The sequence below is a fragment of the Pithys albifrons genome, chromosome 1 (genome assembly GCF_047495875.1).
Source record: "Pithys albifrons albifrons isolate INPA30051 chromosome 1, PitAlb_v1, whole genome shotgun sequence".
Classification (NCBI taxonomy): Eukaryota; Metazoa; Chordata; class Aves; order Passeriformes; family Thamnophilidae; genus Pithys; species Pithys albifrons.
Genome location: NC_092458.1, coordinates 61,772,905 through 61,796,505, shown reverse-complemented (window position 1 = coordinate 61,796,505; position 23,601 = coordinate 61,772,905). Strand labels below are relative to the sequence as shown.

Below are 23,601 nucleotides of genomic sequence, written 5' to 3'. Positions count from 1 at the left end.
TATTTCAAGAAACAGATGCACCTTCTAAAATAATTTTACCTTCTGAAAAGTGATCATCTTGGTCATGCAGTGAAATACCAATCAAAACATCTTGTTAATTTTTTTTGTACTTCTAAAATTTCACTTTCTTATTGTTTTGTTTATTTGCCCTCTCAACTCAATCAAACTAGGTCCAGCCAGGTGGAATACAGAAGTGGGATGAATAGCTCCTACATACTGCAGTTCTTTTCTCTCCTGCTGTGCTACTAAGAACAGAAGGACTTCCCCAAAGTGTTGTCAGAGGTATTTTAGTTCACCTAAATTTTAGTTCATGTCCATGGGATCCAGGGGGATAATTTTCTTGTTATTTTCTGGTTTGGATTTTTTTTATATTTTCATTACTTAAAAGCTTTCCATTGTAAAAATGCATTTATGAATTGCCAGACATCCTGTTTTAATTGTTGAAAACATCATTCCTTCTGTCATCTCCACAGCTAGAAAAGTCAAACATAGGTCTCATTGCTACCACACAAAATATCCAAGTTTGGGTATATAAGAGCTGTAGGGAAAACATATTATTTAAAGAATTCTATTTATTCCTCTGTTTTCATTCACAGGGATATGAGGGCAGAACTAGTTTTTCTCAAGTTGAGAAGAATGTCATTGTGTATAAACCCATCAGTGAAATAGTCCTCTAATGCATCCCTGGCTTATTTGCAGACAGGACACCAAGTTCCATTAACTCTCCCAACTGAAAGAAAAACCATGCACATCCTTGTTCCTTTATTCTTTGTAAATTCTCTGTCAAAACCAAAATCAACCCTTCTAGCCTTCTAAACAGGTTTAGACAGCACAGTAAAATTCTGTATTTGCAGCACCAAAGAGGTCTTGTATGAAATCACTCGAACTTCTGAATCTACATCAGAAGATCCTGACCCTGTGTATTGGGTTTGTATGGCGAGGTTTTGGTAGAGGAGGGAGAGGGTACTACAGGGTTGGGTTCTGTGAGTTGCTGACAGAAGCTTCTCCCATGTCCAATAGAGCCAATGCCAGCCAGCTCCAAGATGAACCTGCTGTGGCCAAGGCTGAAGCACAGCAGCGACAGTGATTGCACCTCCAGGATAACAGATTTAAGGGGAAAACACCCCCCCAAACTTACAGAACAGCAGAGAGAGGAGAGGACCGAGAATATATGAGAAACCACTGCAGACACCAAGGTTAGTGGAGAAGGAGGGGGAAGATGAGCGCCAGGCATCAGAGCAGGTTTGCTGGTAGAACTTGTGACCCTGTGGGAGGGACCTACGCTGGAGCAGGGGAAGAGCCTGAGGAGCCTTCCCCCTTTGCCAGTGCAAGGGCAAGGTAGAGAACTCAGGAGCGAAGTTCAGTCCAGAAGGGAGGGAGGGGGATGCTTTCAAGATTTGGTTTTATTTCTCATTACCCTACTTTGATTTGATGAATCAACTAATTTCCCTAAGTCTGTTTTGCCTGTGACAGTAACTAATGAATGATCTCTCCCTGTCCTTATCTCAACCCACAAGCCTTTGTTTTCTCCTCCCTACTCATCTGGAGTGACAGAACAGCTTTGATGGGCACCCAGCCACATTCAGCCCACCACTCCCTGACCCTACCACCAAATTCTTGATGCCTGCTTAGGATACAGTTCCACAGCACCTCAAGCTGACCTAAGTGTGACTGACAACCAGATATGTTCTTCCACACACCCTTTTTTATTGCTCGTTGAGGAAGATAATCAGATTAAAATCATCTAAACTTTGGAGTTTCCTGAACTGATGCTCTCCCTGGTCGTGTTGGTTTCTCTGCTTTACAGAGGACAAGACCACGTGTCCAGAATGCAGGACTACCCAGGCATGGATTTAGATTGTTCTCAGCATTATAGCACACAAATGCTTCAACTGGATTTAACAAAGTAAATCTGGGTACTAAATGATTTGGGTGTGCTTATTTCTTCAGAGGGGAAGTACTCAGACTGAGGGACAAGAAATCAAGTTCTAAAAGGTTTAGTCTTTTATTTCACATCTGCATTCATGACCTTGGAACAGAAAACAGCAAGGCATTAATGAAAGCTGCAGATGACAGAGCTATATAAATCAAAGACATAAACATCATACAGACATAAAAAACAACTGATTTTGAAAAGGGCAAGAATATGGGATGGCATTTAGCTACACAAAATGCAAGGTTAAATGCTAGGAGACAACTCTTAATTAATACTAATTACAGATGTAATCTCTTAGAAGCTGGGGGATGAAGAAGCCATGAGATCACTAATGGATTACAAAATGTGCATGAGCTATCAATTTGATAGAGTTATGAAGGGCAGACACAGTGACATAAATGCAGGAGATATTGGGAAATATTAATGCCATTGCACAAGCTGCTAGTGAATTTCTTCTTGTTCTATTTTTTTCCAGTTTTGTCTACATTCAGATAAGAACAGCACAAGGGTGAAAAGCTGGATGTCATTCCTGGGCACCAAATCAGTCCTTAAGCAAAAAGTTAATGATTCCAATGTATCAACTGCCTTTTGTACAGCATTTCATCTACCCTAACTCTAACGAGACCCCAGTCAAATAAGCATAACAAAGTGCTTTGCTATGACCAGTCTGCTAAGCAGTGTGTGATGACAAGTTTCTCCGTCTGCAGTAAAAGCTGTCCTCCCTGCAGACAGTAGAGACTGGAGAAGATATGCAAGCAGTCTGGCAAAATATTTTCTACAGTGGTACTACTGACATAACCATAGTTGGAAACTTGGTCATCATCTGTATTAACAGATGAACAGGCATTAAAGACAAAAATTACTTTGCAGTTCCACTCCACATTATTAGAGAGAAATTGGCTTGTCAAAAGTCACAGACAAACTTAAAACCTATTGATTTTCTGCCATCACTATCTAAACAAAACTCCAATTCTAGCTCCCTCCTCACAAGGAAGATGTGAATGTTTTTAAACATTACTGGGGTGGGAATTGGTGTTTGCATTCGTCTTCCCCTGCACAACTTCAGCAAGCAGCTGCAGAACATTTTGGTTTGGGAGCAACACAGGATCACTGGTGTTGGAAGGGATTCCTGGAGATCATCCAGTCCAATCCCCCTGCCAAGGCAGAGTCTCCTACAGCAGGTTACATAGGAATGCATCCGGGTGGATTTGGTATGTATCCAGTAAGGGAGACTCCACGACCTCCTTGAGCAGCCTAAAGAAGCCCAGCTCCCGCAGTCCCTCCTCCTAAGAGATGCTGCAGCCCCCTGGTCAACCCTGCTGAGCTCTGCAGGACACTCTGCAGGAGCTCCACGTCTCCCTTGTACTGAGGGGGCCAGAAGTGGGCAGAGCACTCCAGAGGTGACCTGCGGGGACCAAACCCGACGGCGAGCCGCTCCCACAGCCCTATAACACACAGACACACAGACACACACAGACAGAGACACAGACACACAGACAGAGACACACACACACACACACACACACACACACACACACACACACACACACACACACACACACACACACACACACACACACACACACACACACACACACACACATCCTTGCGCTTCCGGCCCCGCACACGCCTATGGAGCCGCCCGGGAACCGGCAACTGGGTCCTACCTCGGCCGGGGAACAGCCAGCGCTACCGCCTCATTAGAAATCCTTCCCGCCTCTCACCAGTGCTTCTCGCCTGCCCCTCAGCCTCTCCCTTCTCGGTTCCCGTGAGGCACCCAGCAAGAACACCGCCGTTCCTGCACCGTGGCAGGTTGGCGGGGCATGTTTGTCTCCCGTGTGTGGTCAGGCGCGCTGCGGGCAGCTCAGGCAGAGCGCAGGGCCCCCCTGGGCGCTGACGTGTCATAGAAGCGGCGGCCGAGCGGGGAGCGCGATGTGAGTGAGGGGCGGGAGGGGGGACGGACGGACAGACAGACGGACGGGGGTCCCGCCGCCCCCGCGCCCCTAACACCGTGCTCTCTCCACAGGTCGAAGGTCACCTTTAAAGTGACGCTCACCTCGGACCCGCGGCTGCCCTACAAAGTGTGAGTGCTGGGCCGGGCCGGTGCTGCTGCGGGCGAGGGGAAGGTGAAAACGGGGGGCAGCTCCTGATGGCCATCCCGGCAGGATGGGCATTCCGCATGTGGGAGCGGCGTTTGGATCCTTCCGTGTGGAACGACAGGCCGTGTCCGTGGTTAAATCACCTCGCGGGGCTGTCCCGGTTCGTCCCAGTGCCCTGCGCGTCTCTCGCAGAGTCACAGAATGGATCAGGTTGGAAAACAGGTCATTGAATCCAACCTTAGACCGATCACTGTGTCACCCAGACCATGGCACTGAGTGCCACGTCCAGTCTTTCCTTAAACACCTCCAGGGACAGTGACTCCACTACCTCCCTGGGCAGCCCATCCCACTGCCTGACAGCTCTTTCTGTGAAGAAATTCTTCCTGAAGTCCACCCTGACCCTTCCCTGGCACAGCTTGAGACCATGTTCTGTCATCCTGGAGAGGACATTGCTGTGGAGCTTAATCCAACACCTGAGAGTTGCCACAGCTGCTGAAACTCACACATTTTCCCACTTTCTGCTAAAAATGCTTCTTTTGAAGCGTCTCATGCCCACCAGGGCCCTCTTTTCCACTTCAGTAGTGCTTGCACACCTTTAGCAAAGGTACTGCGATCGGTAAATGCGAAGCTGCAATTAGTTTAATAGGAGATAAAATTGATTTTTGGTTTGTCTTGGCAGTGACATATTTACTTGCATTGCAATTTCAGGTTAAGTGTGCCTGAAAGCACACCTTTCACAGCCGTCCTGAAGTTTGCTGCTGAAGAAGTAAGTGGAGAGCAATGATGTTGGTTTTTAACGTTTTGAACATGCTTGAAAGCAAGCCTTTTTAGTGGTAAAATAAAGCACTGCTGTTGGTTATGGATGGACACAAGCTTTACTGGCTTTAGTGGGGTCCTGCCAAAACTTTTGGAATCCTAAACTTAGTGATTCTTGCACAATTTCTGCATCAGCAGCAGGCATTGACACACTTCATGTTCTTCTTTGCAATTAAATTAAACCATTTGATATTAGTGATGTGGTGTAATGGTTTGACCCATGGCTTCCTCAGTAACCATTGTATCTAAGGAAGTTGCAAGTATTCCACACGTGTCTTCAACCTAGCAGGGGAGGAGGGGTTGTTCACTTCTCTTTGGCTGGGGATCTGGTGGGAGGGCATGAAGTCTGATCCCTCCGATTGTTGGTGGTTCTCTTGTCCTGGGTGAGATTTTTTCATGCTTGTTCCCCTTCCTCGAGGTTTTTAATTGTGTTTGTCTGTTTCATTTGGGGTTTTTTTGTTTGGGTTTGTTTCTTCCCAATTTTCTGGTTAACCAGTCCCCTTTTTCCCTTTCCCCTGGGGGTGGGTTCCTACGTACTGTGTATACAGTGTAGTTGTGAATGTTAGAAAATATAATTTATTCTTTTTATTCGGTTCAGTTTCTTTTGAGTTCGTTTCTTTTCAATTTTTTTCTTCCCTTTGCTGGGAGAGTTCTGGGAGGGGGAAGGGGGGCCAGTCCAGGGTTGGTAACAGCTAAGCCAAACCTGCGACATGTGGTAATTTGGAGCAGTGAAGAGAACTAAAAGATACTGCTATTGAATACTTAATATTAAAAATTGCTTATGTAGAATATCCAGAAAATCCTTTGGAATTATTTAGGAAATTCTTAAACTCTTTTCACATTCAGTTCCAGTAACCTTTCCCTTTGGAAGACATACAGTGCTTGATTATAGAAAGTATCAAGATTAGATATGGTCTAGATTAAAAAAAACTGACTTAAGAGAATAGGACATGGATAATGAGTGTTAGATCTTTCACATGGAATCCTAAACCATTAGGTGTCTAAATTGCCCATGTAATGTATTTGAAGAGATGTATCATTGTTTCAGATTTAGGGGGTAAAAGTTAAGAGATGTTCACTGGGTATAAACAGTAAAATCAAAAGCACAATGGGCTCTCTTCATCTAATCAGCGAAAGATTCAGCAGAGAGTCTGTTCTTGGAATTGCCCCTCTTTTTAGGAAAACATGGGAAATCTTGGGTTATTAACAATTTCATTTGTTCAAGCAGTGGAATTGTAATAAAGTAGTTAGGAAGGATAATGCACTCCATGTCTTAAGTGTTCTTATGCTGTTACAGCACTATGTGACAGGAGATCTTAGTGGAAACACAGCTTGTGAGGGGAAGTTGTGTCTACTTTTTGTTATAAATTTACTTGAATAGAGTGTTATACAGAATATTACGTGTTATTAAAAATATTTGGTAATTTAATTTGGTTTTTTGCTATGTTTTCTTTTCCCCAATTATTTTTATTCTGAAATAATATGTGCCTACAAAACCTATACATCGAGACCTAGACTGAAAAGTGTAATAAGTGAGTATGAGGGACAGGAAGGAGTTGGAGTGGGACTGAGTAGTCAGAGATACTGAGAGAGAGAGAGGCCACTTCTGGTGGAACCATTGCCATTGAACCTGTTAACTTTACCTACTCATGGAACCGCAATGTTAGTGATAGGGTAGTCAGAGAAATGGATTTAGAAAATAATTATTTACTTAAATATGCACATTTAGCAAACCATTATTTTAATTGATGTGAGTATTTTAAGTATCCATGTGAGTTTTGCTGTTGGACCTCAGACCACTCTGGATCAGTGCCTGAAGCTTTTTCTGTTTCTGAGGCCAGGCAGAACAAAGTGCTTCTTAAACAGAGAGCAAAAAAGAGTATTTGGACTCTTCCCCAGGAACGACGCTCCTTTGTGAACTGGCATTAGAAAGAACGAGGGATCATTTTAGTGTTATATGACTGTTTTTGTTTCCTTGAATTGCACAGTGTAACATTAACTTACACAGTTTGTTGTGATTCAGGTTCCAGTTTCACAGTACCTTGTATGAAACATGTATGGAAAAGATTAAAATTAGGGCAGAGTTGTTGGTCTCTAGGGGAAGTGCATTATCCTCTCACAGTCTAAAGCTCCTGGGGCAGAGAAGGATTTACATTCTGGCTGTTTAGCCTTACAAGTTTCTACTGAGACATCTTTCAGAGTCTTAAAAGTTTGGCCAAATCTAAACTAGAATATCCCTGGAACTGTAGAACTGTAACTGTGATGTTGAAGAGTCATCTTATATATCAGGTGTCAGTCACAGTGCTTTGTCAAAGGTTGGGTTTTCCAAGTAAAGTTTTTTAATTACTTTTATTGCGCAAAACAGAGTCTGTTCCTTCTCTTTTTCTTTCTTGGAAGTAACTGAATTGCAGAACAGATTTTTTTTCTGTCATCTCTAGCATGTCATATAACATGTGAAAGTTCATTGTACACAATTCAGAATTGGCAGAGCTAAAAGTGAAAGAAAAATGGATCATTAACAGTCATTTGTAGAAGTCTAGCCATTCCCAGAGTATACATTTGGCAGTGAGAATTTGGATAATGGAATTAAACTCTTTCCTTAGTTTTTATTTTCCATTTATCCTACAGAGTTTATATAAAAAATAGAAATTAAAATGTAGAATATTGAAAACACTGCTGTCTTAAGGCTTTTTTATGTATAGTTCTTTCCACAATTATAACAGTTTATTGTGTCAATATTAATGTTCTCATTTACAATGTGTGGTCCCTATTGGGGTTTTTTGATTTCATTTGTTAGAGTTACTTGGTACATCTCTCAGGTGCACATTTGCACAATAGGTATTAAAAAACTTCCATTACATTTGTGGAATTATTACTAAAGTAGTCACATTTCAATTAAATAAAGTTAGCTATGTCTATAAATCTAAAGGAACCCTTCTTTCATTTTTTTATACCTGAACCACTTAACATTGTAATTTAATATTCCCCATATATTTCCTGCTTTAACTATGTCTCTTATGTTATTTTGTCCTGCTCTTATTTCCTTTAGTTCAAAGTTCCTGCAGCAACAAGTGCCATTATAACAAATGGTAAGAGTATAGTCTATATATTTTTTAATAGAATTTGCGTTGAAATTTCAGTGAAGGGTTATTGATAAAAGCAATAGTGTCTTGTATTTCACAACCTCTGTGGACTGCAAATTGAATTTAATAATAATGCAGCATTATTTAAATTTCTTATGCATGTCATGAAGATACTAAACCACTAATTCAGTTTTGTCTAAATATATAGCTTGGATTTTTCTGTGCTGAAGGTTTCTTTTTAGCTCCTGTGAAAAGGTTATTTTTGATTACAGGAAATAGCTGCATGAAGACCTAATCTATTAATTATATCTTGTTGCTGTATTTTCTGAGCTGCAAGTTTAATGTAGTAAGTTGTAATAGGCATTTCTGTTTCATCTTCCCCTCTTTTTTCTCTTTTGTTTTTTTCCTAGATGGTATAGGAATAAACCCTGCACAGACAGCAGGTAAGTTACTGTTTATGCATCCCAGTATTATGTCGTTCAAATTAGTTCTAGCTTAATCCTGCAAAGTAAATATGTTTAGGACTATTTCACTCCTGGGTGTTCCCATGGTGTAAAGGAGAGCACACTGAACTCTGAATCCCAAGGCCCTGAGTTCAAGTCTCAGTGGGACCGTCCCCTGGCAGTTCAATGCCTCCCTGCCATCCCATCCCGTCACATCTCGGATGCTCAGCAGGGTCAGCCCCGGTTAGTACCGGGTGCTGTGACAGTCCCAAGGACTTCCCTGTCACTGTCCAAGCTCGCTCGGCCGTGGCAGATGGACCTCAGGACTTAAATGGTGGGGCCAGTTCTGCGCACGCTGTGCCTCACCTAAAACATCCACTGTGCAGGCTGGAAGGGCACACACATGTGGGGAGAGCCCTGCCCAAAGCTTCGTTCACAAAGTCTGGCCATACATATACACATTTCACTCCTGAATGAAAGCATCAATACAGTAGCTCATTGTCTCGGTTTGAGGGGAAAAACCAAAATGTTTTACCCACAAGCAGGGGAGGGGCCTCCTCCACAATAATCACACCACTCTTTATCAAATTTAAGAAAAGGAATTTTAATACAAGAAGGATAACTGCTATATATATATATATATGTAAACAGACTAGTGCAACCCACTTCCCCAACACCATAAGAGAAAAAAAAAAAAAAAACAAGAACAAAACCCAGCAGGTTTTCCTCCGGGAAAAAAGGTTATACTTAAGTGTCCTTGTCACAGCCCGGCTGGCTGCAGAGTGAGTTTCAGTCCCTCTCCAGCGAAACAGACGAGCAGTGGGCTTTCAGATGGACTCAGTCTCTTCCCCCTGTGTTCCCCGTCCAAGAAGCAGAAAGGTACGAGCAACCAGCAGCAAATCCAAGGCAGGCAGCAGCACGGCAGGAAAAAGTAGTCCGAAGTAGGCAGCGGCAAGACAGCCAGGGAAAACCCCAGCAGTAACCAGCAGGGCAGCCTGCCTCCTTGGAGCCCCCACTCCCGCTTTCCGCCGAGCCAAGACTGAGGAGAATATCCAAAAAAAACCCAAAAGAGACAAACCTGCCCCCACCCCAGCGATCACAGTTAACTGCTTCTTTTGTTAACCGCTGGCCTGGGCAGTTAAGTGGCAGGGGAGAGAATTTACATAATAATCCCAAACTACAACACTCATCATGCCTTTAGCTGTGCATATTGAATTTACATCTCCAGCTGATTTGTTTATGTCTCCTAAGCTCTTAAAAATGCTGAGGAATTATTCAGTTATAGTATAAGACAGCATCTGATAACCAAGGAACAGGTAAATCTAAAGCATCTACAAGCAAAATTTTGTAATCACATTCTTAATCTGCAAATGTAAAATTTGGCATATAAATTAATTTTTTAACATAGATGCCATTTCCTTGGCAATGCTGTGTGATTTTGCCCTCAACTGTAAAAAGAAAAAAGTAAAAACACCCCACAACAAAAATAAGGCCAAAAAACCCCCCAAACAAACAAATTAAAAAACAACCTACAGTAAAATCTGAGACCCGATTCCTACTGAGTTTACAAGTAAACATCTAAAATTTAGTTACAGTCTTATATTCAGCCTTATTAATTCGTATTGCAGAATAAAATATACTTTTTTCCTTCTTTTAGTTTCTCATATATCGAAGTTCCTGTAGATTAAGCAATTACTTTAGTCTTGAAAATTTTTCAAAAATAATATATACAGGAATAAAATCATAGTAATCCTTGGGAATTTTGGAAGTTTTGTACTGTTCCGGTATTTTCCAACGTTTCTGAATAAAAGTGCTCAAAGTATGACTTTCATTCTCCCTACATAATTTCATTGAGCAGAAGAAATGAAAGTTGAGAAATCTGGGCTTAGCACTTAATTCCTGCATTGATTTCCATTTTAAATCCTTGAAAGCTCAGGGAATAGTATGCCATACCTTTAATAAAACCACTGTGCTGGAAGCAGACTGAGAGGTGGGGTGAGCTGCTGTCTACACGAGATGCAGCTGTGGCCTATTTTAAAGTGTTGGGCCTTTTATGATGGCCATTGTAACGTGGATGCTTTTCATCTAAAATAGTAAGGTTAGTAAGCAGTTCTCTGGTTTGCTGGTGTGACAGGTGTGTGTTCAGTGGGTTTTATAGGTCTCTTCAATACGGAGTCTTGGCGGATCTCTGAAAACGTGTTCTGATAACACTTTCTTTACAACCGATTTTCAAATACTCATGATGTTCAACATAGAGAATGGTTTTCATCTTGAGTTTGAAAAAGGGTAGCTTTGTTCCAATGCGCAAACAACTTGAACAGATGTCAAATATCTTAGTCCTATTTATGAGAGCATTCTACATCCCTGGAGTGGGGTGTTTGGGAAGGAAGTACAATTACTCTGTTTTTACAAGTTAATGCAAAGTTGAATAAGAACAGGTGGATATTGTTAAAACCTGATACTGTAGAATCACATATAGTCTTTTTTATGCGATAGCACTATGAAGTAGAAACAATAAATGTTCCATATAGTAATTGAATGATGCATCAGTTTTAGCAATGTGGTTTCATTTTGAAGTGTTATATTTAGTAGAAGAAAGTAGCAGCCTGAATGATAGCCCTGAATACATGCAGAAAATATTCTAGGCTTCTAAGTATTAGAAATTTCTAATTTTCATATTACGTTTTCTTGAAAAGATTACCATGGTTAAGACAATGCAGTAATAAATATAGAAAGTCAAGCAGTTTTTGTGCTAAAATGAAACTAACTTATGCTTAGATATTTGGAGAGCCTTCCTAAAAGAAAGGTACAGTTGAAGGTCTGAAGTTAGAAGCTGATAAGTACTGAACCAAGGAGAGAATTAAAAATGAATACATGCATGACTGATCTCAAGAGAAAGAAGTAATCACAGAGAAATAAAACTTCATTTTGCTGGTCTTGAACTTATTATGGGATATAAATGAAATCACATAATTCAGGTGTGGAGCTGCAAAGTTTGAAAGGCTACATCTTGCAAGGTCTGGCATTTTTATTTAGAAGTAAAATGTTCTTTGGAATAAGAGGGACAAGATAAAATTCTGTTGGAACAGGAAAAATTTATTTCTGGGATGTTAGAGGAATTACTGTAGCAACTTAACATATCCTTCAAATGTGTATGTTTATTGAGGTAGCATTGTATTTTCTAGATGAGTAACGCATTCTGTTTTCTTTCTTTGTTTAGGAAATGTATTTCTAAAGCATGGTTCAGATCTAAGGCTTATTCCCAGAGATCGAGTCGGGAGTTCATAACATCTGAGAGCTGTGGAATCGGTGACATTGCTGTGCGGCAGAGGTCTATTTATTTTGGAACTCGAAAATGCAACTAATGAATTGGACAGTTTTAAAGCTAGCAAAAATTAGTTCCCAGGATTTGTGGGTTGGTTATTTTTTTGAAACATAGATAAAGTGTCATTTCCTTGTTAAAATACATTAACTCATGTGCTGATTCTTCACTGACTAGGAGAAGAATGGCCTGATTTCACATTATGTTGCTGAAAGAACGATGGACTTCTGTAGGTGTTACTGACATCACAAGGGTAGACACGCAGCCACCATCAGTAGATATTTAAAATATGGGATATTGTTGTGCCTATTTCATGAAGGGAACACTGTTATGATTTTGCTACAAACAAATTATTCCTACTGAGTGCTAACAGGTTTTTTTTCATATTTTTTTCCTAAAATTACTTCCATGTTTAGAGGAACAGCTTTCACCTCATTCAAGTATTAATTTCAAGTAGAAGGGAAATTTCAAGAGTTTATTACTCAAATAAGTAAATAGCTGCCAAATGTTCCAAAGTAATTTTAAGATTTAATTGCTGAAAGTAATTTAGACAAAGGAGAAAACAGAAGCTTCTATATCTTAAAACTTTATTTGATGTACTGGGAAGTTAAATTAAACACAATTTCAGTCAATTTATGAGAGCCAGTCTCCTCACATGAAGTGCATCAATTGAGAAGAATTGCAGTGTGATTTGGAATTTGTATATACTGGTCAAATAAGTCATTCCTTTTTCAGTAAACTAATACTGATTCTTTTCAAAAGTCTTGGTTTGTTACTGCCTGTTACATGGGAAACAGCGTAGAATTCACTGAAATATTTGTGTTTAGATTGTAAATTGTCAGGTGTAAACTGTCAGTTGTGTGTTTCAAGTGGAGAAATTGCTGCTCTTCTTGAACTCGTTATCTACCCTGTCTTTTAATATATTTGGCAAAAACATACCATATTGCATTTTTATTTGTCCTATTGAGTGGAACAGAAAGAACAATGGGCAATGTAGTGCTTGGTTAAATGAGTACTGTCACAAATACAACTGTCCTGTGCTTTAATCATGTTCTAGAAAGATATTCAAACAATGTGTCAGATAATGCAGAAGTACAAAATGCCCTTCTGACTGAGTGTAAACTGAGTGTATAGAGAAAAACTCTTCAGAAATCTATATTTGACTATAAACATCTCAAGTCTAAGATGAATTGTAAAATTCTGTATCTTTATTTTAATAAACAATTGTATGAAACAAGTGCAAATATTGTTCCTCTCGTATTCTTTATTAGATTTTGACAATAATTAAAAACTCTTCCCTTTAACCTTCTGATCAGCATGCTCTGAGATTCATTTCAAGCCAAAAGACTGTTATTATGCAGAATTCTACAGAACACTTCCCCTGAAGGGCAGAATGTATTGTTTATGTTAATCTAACACCACAATATAATTGCAATAAGCCAAATTAATTGCTTTTAGTTTTTGGCTGCAAACATCTCAACTGAATGTCTGAAAAGCACCTGATACTGGAGCATAACAAACTGCTGTCTGCAGGCGATGCAGCTGTGGCCTGTTTAAAAGTGTTGGGAGTTTTATGATGGCCATTGTAATGTGGATGCTTTTCATCTAAAACAGTAAGATTAGTAAGCAATTCTCTGGTTTGCTGGTGTGACAGGTTTGTGTTCAGTGGGTTTTATAGGTCTTCTCAGTACAAGGTCTTGGCAGATCTCTGAAAACAGAATGTCTTCTGATAACACGTTCTTTTGAACTGATATTGAAATAGTCATTAGGTTTAACATTGAATAGTTTTGTTGCTGCCTGTTACATGAGAAAAAGTGTAGAATTCACTGAAATATTTGTGTTTAGATTATAAAGTGTCGGCTGTAAACTATCAGTTGTGTATTTCAAGTGGAGAAGTTGCTGCTATATTTTATAATTTGCAGGAATCTTTTTTTTCCTGTCTAAAGGTGCGGTGTACTTTTTGAAAGGCCATCATAGTTAAATGCATTCTGAAACTAGGATGTTTTGATATTTATATAATTGAGGGTTGTATGAAAATGATTTCACATGGTTGCTGACATTTCTTAACACTGTTACTGAGGTCATAGAAGAGCATAAATGTTTGAGATACTTCATTATAAGTATGCTTATATAACATGCTAAAGATTGGTTCATTTGGAAGAATAACTGTTCATAGTACTCTGTTCATTATTCCTTTGTCACAATATGGTTTCTAAAATCTGAATGTGGCTGTTCTGTTTGATAAAGAGACTTGATTGCAGTGCTAAAACGTATATAGCAGATGTTTGCAAGTTGATTTGATCTTTGGAAGTTATTTTGTTAAGTCATGTTTGATATGGTTGTATAGGAAACTTTGAGAACCAGACTTTGTAGGGCTTAGGAGTTGTTAGAAGATTGTGGAAAGGGTTGTACTCTAACTATACTTCATGGTAAACTTTGGATATCAGCTCTAGCTGGAATTTGTATCGTCTCTGGGTCTGGTTATAGCTTGACTGGTGTTAAATGAAGAACTTGCATTGTTTGTGATTCACTTTGTCACACCTTTGCTGAAGTCACCTTGAAGTGTGTTTTTTTCTATATTCTACGTTTGTGAAAGGATGGCTGGTTTATGTTACAAAGATACTCTGTGAAGAAAAATTTTGGCAGAACCATAAAAGTGAAAAGTCCCACCAAATCTTTCAAAGAACTGTAATTGTTCTTTTGGTTTTAATAATTCAAGTTTTATTCTGATAAAATTTGAAGATACGGACAGCTTTAAGGGAGGGAAGCAGGATGATCTGATGAAGTATAGAAGCACTGGAGAAGTTAGGAAATGGCCCAGATGGTAGTTGTCAGTAATATGACTTTCTTTCTTGTGTTCTTGTCACAAAATCCAACTTTATTCTGTGTTTGACATGAAAAGGCCATTTTCCTTTCTTGTTGCTAATAAATAATAGTCATAAAAATTGCTGACAGCAAGTCTCAAAAGCTGAGGGTTTTTATTCTTTGTGTTTTGTTTGATAGTGAAAACCCAGCTCCTACTGCTGCTCCAGTGATACAAGGAGCAGTCAGAGCAACAGAAGGAGCTGTGCCAGTAGGACTGCACAATTTGAGTAGATTCTGAAGGTCCTGGGGCACAGCAGTCCTTTGTATGGCAGCATGCAGGTGGCCTTCAAACAGAGCACTGTAGTGGGGCAGTGGAAAAGACTAAATGCTGCAGTCATCCTAGCAGTGCTGTGGATGCTGTTTCAGTGAATCCAGCAGGAGCACTAAGCTCCAGCTGCGCAAAATTCAGCCCGTGTGCAATACACAGTTAAATACACTGTACTCAGTGGTACATCTTGGTAGTGAATTTCAGCCGCTGATGGAAGGTAAGTACTGGGGAGTATTCACAAAGGCAAGCGTGATCATTTTGAGGCTAATCTCTGCAGGCTGCTTCTGAAGTTAACAGAAATGAGAGTCCTCCAGAGAGGTTCAGAGTAGCTAAATGAATCTGTTCTGAATCACTCTGGAGATGCCTTTATGGCTTTACTGACTAGAGAAAATCATTGAGGCATTAGACTACAGGGGTTGATGTTAACCCTTGTGAATACCTTCCCCAACAGGTACTTCCTCTCCCTTCAGTGTTATGTACTTAGCTCCCCATTGTTTGATCTTGATGTTTAACACATGATAAAAAGTTTCCAGGGACTTGTTCAAAATTACAAGGCCTTTTTTGCATAAAAACAAAACTGCTTTTTAGTTGAATGCATGTTTTTCCTTTTAAAGCAGTTCAGCACCCTTGGTGATAATGTGAAGAAGGCTTGTAGTTCCTTACAAAAAGCTTTGCCAGGATAAAATTAGTTTTCTTTACAAACAAAGCAGAAGATCTCTGTACTGAAGAAGAAAACAAAGGATTCTGCTACTTTATCTTTTCAGAGTGTAGATTTGGTCTCTGTTGCTCTGAAGTGGTTGAATGTTCCTGGAAAACAGATTTTGAAAGGTTTGGAATGCATACAAATAGTCACTAATTAGGAGGACCAGGTGCAGGTGTTCCTGTTTACTACTCTGAAGAAAATCCTGATGCTGTGAGTAGGAACTGTCAGTGTCTTTTACTGGTGAGAAATACCAGATGTAAGAACTATAGCAACAACTTTAACAACCTTAGAGACTTTTCTAATTTTAATAGAGAAAATAACTCTGATTTTGAACAGTAGCTAAGTTTGTCCTACAATCAAGTTCTGTTCATAGACCTTGAAAATATCCATCTGGTGGGAATGAGGTCACTGTCCAGAATCCCTCTCACTGCTCATGAGATTTGACAAGAAATGTCTGGAAGAGTCTGGCCATTAAAAAAAGGTTTGAATTTGTCCCTATGTAATTCTGTCTCCAAGATGAAGTGTGAACTGAAAAGTGCAGAATCTTTATCTTCAGAAAACTTGGCTATGATAAAAATTCATTACTCTGAAGAAAAGTTTTCGATTTGGGTTGGAAGGGACCTTAAAGATCATCTAGTTCTACCTCCCCTGCAGTGGGCAGGAACGCCTTCCACTAGATCAGGCTGCTATCAGCCATTTTGTAAATTATATTTTTAATGTTTACCTTGAAAACAGACATTGTTGGATGTACCTAATCAGCTAATGTTTACTGCAGTAACTTTCTAAACCACATTCATTTTGCATGGGCGGTGGAGGGAATAAATAACATGGCTACTGTAATAAAGTTCTGTTAGAGGATTCATGTTACTTGAAAAATTAACATCTTTAAATGCATTTTTACTTTGACATTTTCAGTTAACAGTAGAGATTTAGCAGTGGAGACCCATTAATTTGTGACAGCGTTATATTCAGTTGCTGTGGGCTGTTGAATAGTATACAAATAATACTGGCTAGCAGTAACAGGCATCCTTACCACCAGCACAAACAGTGAGAGCTTGTGCAAGTACTCAATGTCAGTAAGCAGCACCCAATGCAGAACAGCTTATTAGTACATAAACAAGGGCATGGCGCATCCTGCCAGCTGTACAGTAGTCAATGTGATCCATTATAGGTGACAATGATACTCAAATAGTCCTATTAATCATGTCAGGTTCATTTAATTCCCACTTCTTGACTAAATGCTGTTCCAGATGAATATGTGGGTAGCATAAAGTATCAGTGTCCGGAGTGAACTCGGGTACTGATCATTCTTGTTTCATGACGCTGCCTCTCTTTAAGACTGATCTGTTCCAAAGTGGGATTGCGGGACAGTCAGTTCTATGTGGCCTCACAGCCAGGAATCTGTCATTTAAAAGCTGTTCTGAAGTTTGTGCATTTCATTTATATTTGTCATCTTGTGGCCATGGAAATTTGAGGTGGAGATCTTCCATTGATTTTTCAGCCTTTAGGATCAGGGACTGCTGATTTAAGTGCCACATCTAAACATCTGCAAATGACAGGAAAGCAATTTTAACAATGTGCTCTTGTGAATTAGCCTGTGTCTTCTGTCCTACTGACATGCCAGGGGAACTTAATAATGTCAAAAAACTTTGCAGCAATGGAAAATGTTAAGGAGAGGTAAACAATCTAGAGGATCTTAAAAATGAGAGCAACTGGGTACTGCAGGGACTGATCATAGAATCATAGAATCGATTGGGTTGGAAAAGACCTTCAAGATCATCGAGTCCAACCCTTAGTCCAACTCCAGTCCATTTACTAGATCATGGCACTCAGTGCCACGTCCAATCTGCGTTTAAAAATCTCCAGGGATGGTGAATCCACCACCTCTCTGGGTAGCCCATTCCAATGCCTGATTACTCTCTCTGGAAAGAATTTTTTTCTGATATCCAACTTAAATTTCCCCTGGCAGAGCTTAAGCCCATGACCCCTTGCCCTATTGCTGACTGCCTGGGAGAAGAGACCAACCCCCACCTGGCTAGAACTTCCCTTCAGGTAGTTCTAGACAGTGATGAGGTCACCCCTGAGCCTCCTCTTTTCCAGGCTAAACAACCCCAGCTCCCTCAGCCTCTCCCCATAGGGCTTGTGCTCCAGTCCGTTCACCAGCCTTGTTGCTCTTCTCTGGACCCACTCCAGCACCTCAATATCCTTTCTGAACTGAGGGGCCCAGAACTGAACACAGTACTCAAGGTGTGGCCTCACCAATGCAGAGTACAGGGGAAGGATCACTTCCCTGGTCCTGCTGGCCACACTATTTTTGATACAGGCCAGGATCCCATTGGCCTTCTTGGCCACCCTGTTGGCTCATGTTGAGCTTCCTGTCAATTAGTACCCAAGGTCCCTTTCTGCCTGGCTGCTCTCCAGCCACTTTGTCCCCAGCCTGTAGCACTGCAGGGGGTTGTTGTGGCCAAAGTGCAGGACCCGGCACTTGGCCTTTTTGAACTTCATCCCATTGGAATCAGCCCATCTCTCAAGTCTATCCAGTCTATCCTGTTTCATTCTCTAAAAATTTTCATTGGTGACTGCTTCCTTGTGGTTATTCCATTGCCTTAATTCCAGGCACTTCCAATTACGAACTGAAGAGGTGACTCGTTTACGGGCATCTCTAAAGAAACATTTCAGCGCTTTCAGTTCTGACTATTCAGGACAGCCATCTGATAGTGTAGACTGTTACATGTCTAAATGATTAAAGTTATGCAGTTTAAACTGCAAAGTTCTTGCACCTAAGGAAACACAGCAAATAGAGAAAGTGTCCCTTACTCTAAAAATAGTTACAGTTATCAGGTATTTTTAGCTCTTTGAAATAAAATGAAAACCTGTAATTTTTCCATTTTATCCTGAAAGTGGCAGCTATCAAAGTATGCATTCTCTTTTTGTATTGTGCCTTAAATGGAAATTTTATTTTCAATTTGAACAGTGAGATCACCTGGAAAATGAAGTCAATTAAATTGCTGCTGTGATATGATTGCATTGATTAATGACCTCAAATAAGAATGGTAAGGAAAGGATGTAACAACCTCTAGTGTTCACCACAAAATTAAGATGTTTGGAAAGATGTTTTAACTCAACATTTGTCTGGTTAGTGGAAATTATTTTAATGAAGCCCTTGATGGCTTTTGTCTGAAGATTTGACATTTTATTCAAAACACATTTCTTTTTATTATTGCTCAAATATTAGTTTTAGTAATTCTTCCCTGGTATAAGTGAAGAATATTACTGCATACTACATTTTCTGCATTGTACTGCAATTCATGCTTCAGTGTAAAAGCTAAAGAAAGGCTAATAATTACTTCCATTATCTAGTGATGATGGGCTTTAATTCTGCATTAATTAATTAATTAATTAATTGGACAGCATTAATTCTGTCAAAAAAAAAGAACAATGAACTGTGAGGTGAAAAATAAATAGTTATGATATCAATAATATGTATAATCATCTACTTAAGTTCATGTGAATTTTTCATATGACAAAAATAAATATTTTTATAAGCTGGATGAAGAAGATTTGCAACTGAAATGCACTGACTCTTTGGTTTGCCAAAAAGTGTTGGCACCATCCCATTTGATTTAATGCAGAAGACTAAGTGCAAAGAATTGTAATTTCTCTAATACAAGATTTCTTCAACTATTTCTGTTGTTGGCCTGCAAGAACTATATGCATTCTACATACATAGAATTTCCAAAGGGATCTACAGCTATTCTGGAAAATTATTAGAGGTTTGAATTTGGAAAAGGCTGAATAAAATTTTTCTGGTTTAACTATTGGTCTTGCTATAGTTAAAGAATAAGGCAAGAATAAGTCTATCTGTACTAGAAAGTGTTTCTACAAATGCGGTTCTTCAAAAAGTACTGGCAGTCCCTGGTTGTTTTCTAGTGGAGTGTTTGACTACACTTATATTTAGTAAGATTTCCACAAACTCCATTTTAATTAGTGAGAATTAAGCCTGCTTCTTCTTCCTTTCGCAGTGTATGTCTGGGACAACTGATGGAGCCAGTGCCTGCAGGTGCCTGTTTCTACAGAGTGTAGCAGAAGCTTCATCAGTAAGTTCAGGCCAGGTGAACTGCTCACACAGGTAAGATGGACTCCAGTCAGGAAAGCTTTTACAGAAAACAAGCATGAACCAGCACAGATGGGGAAGATGATGTTCCCTGCAGGTCATTGGTATTATTAGCTCCCTACCAACCCATAGTATTGCTGATCATAAACACAGGCAGCTTAAGAATCTCTTTGAACCTAAGCTAAAAGACTCCTGTAGATTCTGGTTTAATTAAACTCCTGTCAGAGGTAGTCAGGCAATAAATGAATTTAAAATCTTATAAACAGCTCTGTCAAATCAATTAATTTCTTGCATCATACATTTAAAGATGTTGATCTTTCTTTATTAAGGTGATTTTTCACTTAGAGAATGCTGCTATTTTCACACTTTATCAACGAATATGCTGAGATGGAAGGGACCCACAAGGATCAACTAGTCCAACTCCTGGCCCTGCACAGGACCATCCCCAAAAGTAATACCATATGCCTGAGAACATTGTCTAAACACTTTTTGAACTCTGTCAGACTTGGTGCTGTGACCACTTCTGTTTGGAGCCTGTTTGAGTGCCAAAGACCTTTTTTTTTTAAATTCAAGTTCTCTTGCTACTTTTAAATAATTTTCTTCTTCCTTTATTTTAATCCAATTCAGATTGTCTGTGATGAGCTTGAGCCTTATTCCATCACAGCTCTTTGAATTCCACTTTTCCCTTCTTTTCCTAAGACCCTTCCACAATCTTGATTTCTGTTACCTAATGTAGCACAATTAAAGTAGTCTGTGTTGCTGGCTTGTTCTGCATTCCTGAACAACCCTCCTGCCTGTTTTGCTGTCTTAATCCTCAGTCTAGATCATACTCTGACTGTTTTTTGGGGGTTTTTTTTGCTCTTTCTGGCCCCAGGGTTAATTCGGTGTGTAAGGAGGTACTAGAATATTAATGTATATAGCTGAAAAAGTCTCCTCTACACCAAGTACAGGTTTACCAAAAGAGAAAAGTAAATCTGGCATGCAGAACACAGACTCCAATGTTCTGAAAACATAATATGTAACTCTGGACAACTCAAACACTAAATTAATTTTGTACTTTTCCTTTAATGCACGCTGCTTTTTCAATTGCTCCAGTAGAACTAAGTTTGTGTTACTCATAAGCTTGAGAGCTGAAAGGTGGTTGTGTGAGGTAGGAAAGTAGTTTGAGGTGGAAGAACTTCCCTCTGACTACCTGGCAAACATTTTAACCCAAAGTGAGCTTTTCATCCCATTGAAGGATGGTTTAGTGCTTGCTTTCTTGAGAGTGCTGTTGTTTCAGGTCATTGATTACCCACTGTTCTTACACCAGAGGTTCGGGAAATGTGAATTCTTCTAAACACTAGTTCTTTTCATATCTGTAGTGAACTGAACTCCATTTTTTCTGAAAGACAGGTACGTGTTCAGCTGCATCTGTTTATTGCTCATAAAAGTCCAAGAACAAACTCTATTGTTGAGCTGGATGAGCTTTGGATCAGACATTTTTATATGGTATAGACAAGAGTGCTGCAGATAGTTGTAATGTTCAGATCTGCTTAATTTTGATGCAGATTGAACTATAGGTTCAAATAGTCTCTTGAGCAAAATGAAAACTCAAGTTATCTGTAAATACCAAAAACTGATTTTTATTAATTGATTGTTAGAGAGATGCAAAAGGAAAAGAGGAAAAATAAGAAAAGTTAGGAAGAACGCCTAAGAGTATGTATAGAAGCAGAGAAAATTACCACCATGAAAAAACTACTGTGTGCCATATCGATGTAAGTGGGGGGAGGGGGGGAAGCGCAGTTTCTCTCTGTGTCTGCCACGATGTTATCTGTTAGCTGCAGAAGGGTGGTAAGTCTTTTGAAATGCAGGATGCACGTTAATACCTCTCAAGCCAACCGGCTGGCTTCTGGTTTAGCTGCAAAAGAGGCTGCCGTTATTTTAGCCCTTAAGAGAAAAATACAGTGAAAGGATATACCTCACACATGCAGCCTCAGTATTTCTCCAGGCTGGCAGGCTCTCGCTCTAGGTTGATGAGAAGCGGGTGGTAGCAGAAGGAAGAAAAGTGAGATGAGCTGAGAGGAGAGATCAAAGAAACCAGGCAAGGTTCCCTAGTTTCTCCTTTTCTCTTGCTCCTCTAACTTTTGAATTCATCTTCAGGTTTTTATAATGCTTTTCAATAGCTGCACATGATTTTTGGCACGTAGTCAATTGTAGTTAGGTCCAGATGTTAGGAAATCGATGACAAAAGGCAGGATCTTTGGCAGGAAATATTTCCTTGAGAAAGCTCTTCCAAAAAAGCTGACAGAGTGCTGTTAGCAGGATGTATTGAGAGGCAGAAAACAATGGAGAAACTTATTTTTGGCTTCTCTTTGTATGCTACATAGTTGACATGGAGACAACTCTTTTGGCCAAAGCACCAACATTTAGGTCATTCAAGAATTCTCTGCTTCTTCTATGTGCTATTGAGCTACTGTGACCAAGCTATAAACTGTGTTTGTGCCTTATTTTTCCTCTGTTATTTTCTTTTCGTTCTTTGTTTTTAACTTTTTGGTCTGGTTATCTTCCCTTTTTCCTCTCTCATTTGTTTTCTCTTCTTGAATAATTCTTAAAGCATACTTTAATCCCATTATCCTACAAATCCACCATACACTATTATTTCCTTCCTAACTACAGCAGCTGATAATCAGTATGGCCAGCACTCTCATAGAGTGATGAAAAAGACAATAAACAGAGGATAAGACACTGTTTCAAGCATTTTTAAATAATCCTAACTGCAGCAACGGACTATAAAAATTATGTTTCATTCAACTAAGCAACACAGGATTTTTATGTTAATGGAGGCTATGAAAAAAATCCTTCTCAAGCACTTAGGACCATCTCCTGGGGAGGTGCACAGAACTGTCCTCTTTCAAGGAGGGAAAGAACCTCTCATGAATGTTTTTGATTGTAAATGGGACATGGGCTGGGTAAAATGAGCTAATCTAGGAAAAAGAAGGAAGTGAGAACACTGTCGGGGTCATCATCCAAGTGTGTCCATATCTTGAAAGAGGATACAGGTATCCATGAACAGGTGTGCATGAGCTGATATTCTTGGTACCTTGCCCTACTCCCATACACTGCCTTTCCTCCTGCTAATTTGCATCTGCATCTGCTCACAGTTGAGCAAAGGTCTGCTGATCTTCAATAAGGGGAGGAGAATCTGGCAGATTGGCACCATCCCACCCCTAATACAGTGCAAATCTGCCTTTCCTTCAGAACTGTGAAAGCTAATACAGAGTTTGCATTGTTGGAGGGTACAGCCCATGCGTTTCATCCAGCATGTGCCTTGCAGGGATGCACAAATTGCTGGATTCTTGCTCTGTTTGATCTTGCTACTTTGCAGCACATTTATGCTATTGTTAAACAAAACACTTTGCAAAGCTCTGTAGTTTGTTGCATGGCAGCATTGCTGTTATTAGTGGATTATGGAAAGCAACCTGTGACAGTATTAACTTTCAGCTTTGTGGCTGCCTAGCTCAAACCAGGTGACTGATTTGTTTGTTGCAGAAAATTCTATGGCAATTAAACTGTCTGCCACTAGGAAATGCTCACTTAATATTTTAACCCAATTTACAGTCAAGTGGATTGATACACAAGGCTCGTCTTTAGTTACAGTTGCTTTCCATCTGCTGCACTTGTAATGCCTGCCTTTGTCTCATGCATAAACCAATGTGTGTGAGGTGGAATAAGAGAGAGAAGGAAGACATTAGAGCTGGTCCTTTTCCAACACTGTTCCTTTAATCTCTAACATTCCTATTGCAGGTCCCTTCTGTGCATCACAGAGGAAGGACTGTAAACAGTAAACTTCCTCCCTATCCACAATAGAATATGTGCTTCCCCACAAAAGTGGGTAAATGTAATCTAGGGGCTCTCTGACTTCAAAGGTGTGGTAACACTGGAAGAGCTTAGCTGTTCTTTCTTGTCCTGTTTC

General features: G+C 39.9%; 1 protein-coding gene across 1 annotated transcript; it reads left to right on the top strand.

Moving 5' to 3' along the window:
• The first annotated feature begins 3,815 nt into the window (after positions 1 to 3,815).
• Positions 3,816 to 12,943, top strand: UFM1 (ubiquitin fold modifier 1). The gene is made up of 6 exons (XM_071552342.1): positions 3,816 to 3,870; positions 3,963 to 4,019; positions 4,744 to 4,801; positions 7,901 to 7,940; positions 8,345 to 8,377; positions 11,598 to 12,943. Coding segments are annotated over exons 1-6 (258 nt in total). The 5' UTR covers positions 3,816 to 3,868; the 3' UTR covers positions 11,666 to 12,943.
• Positions 12,944 to 23,601: the final 10,658 nt, after the last annotated feature.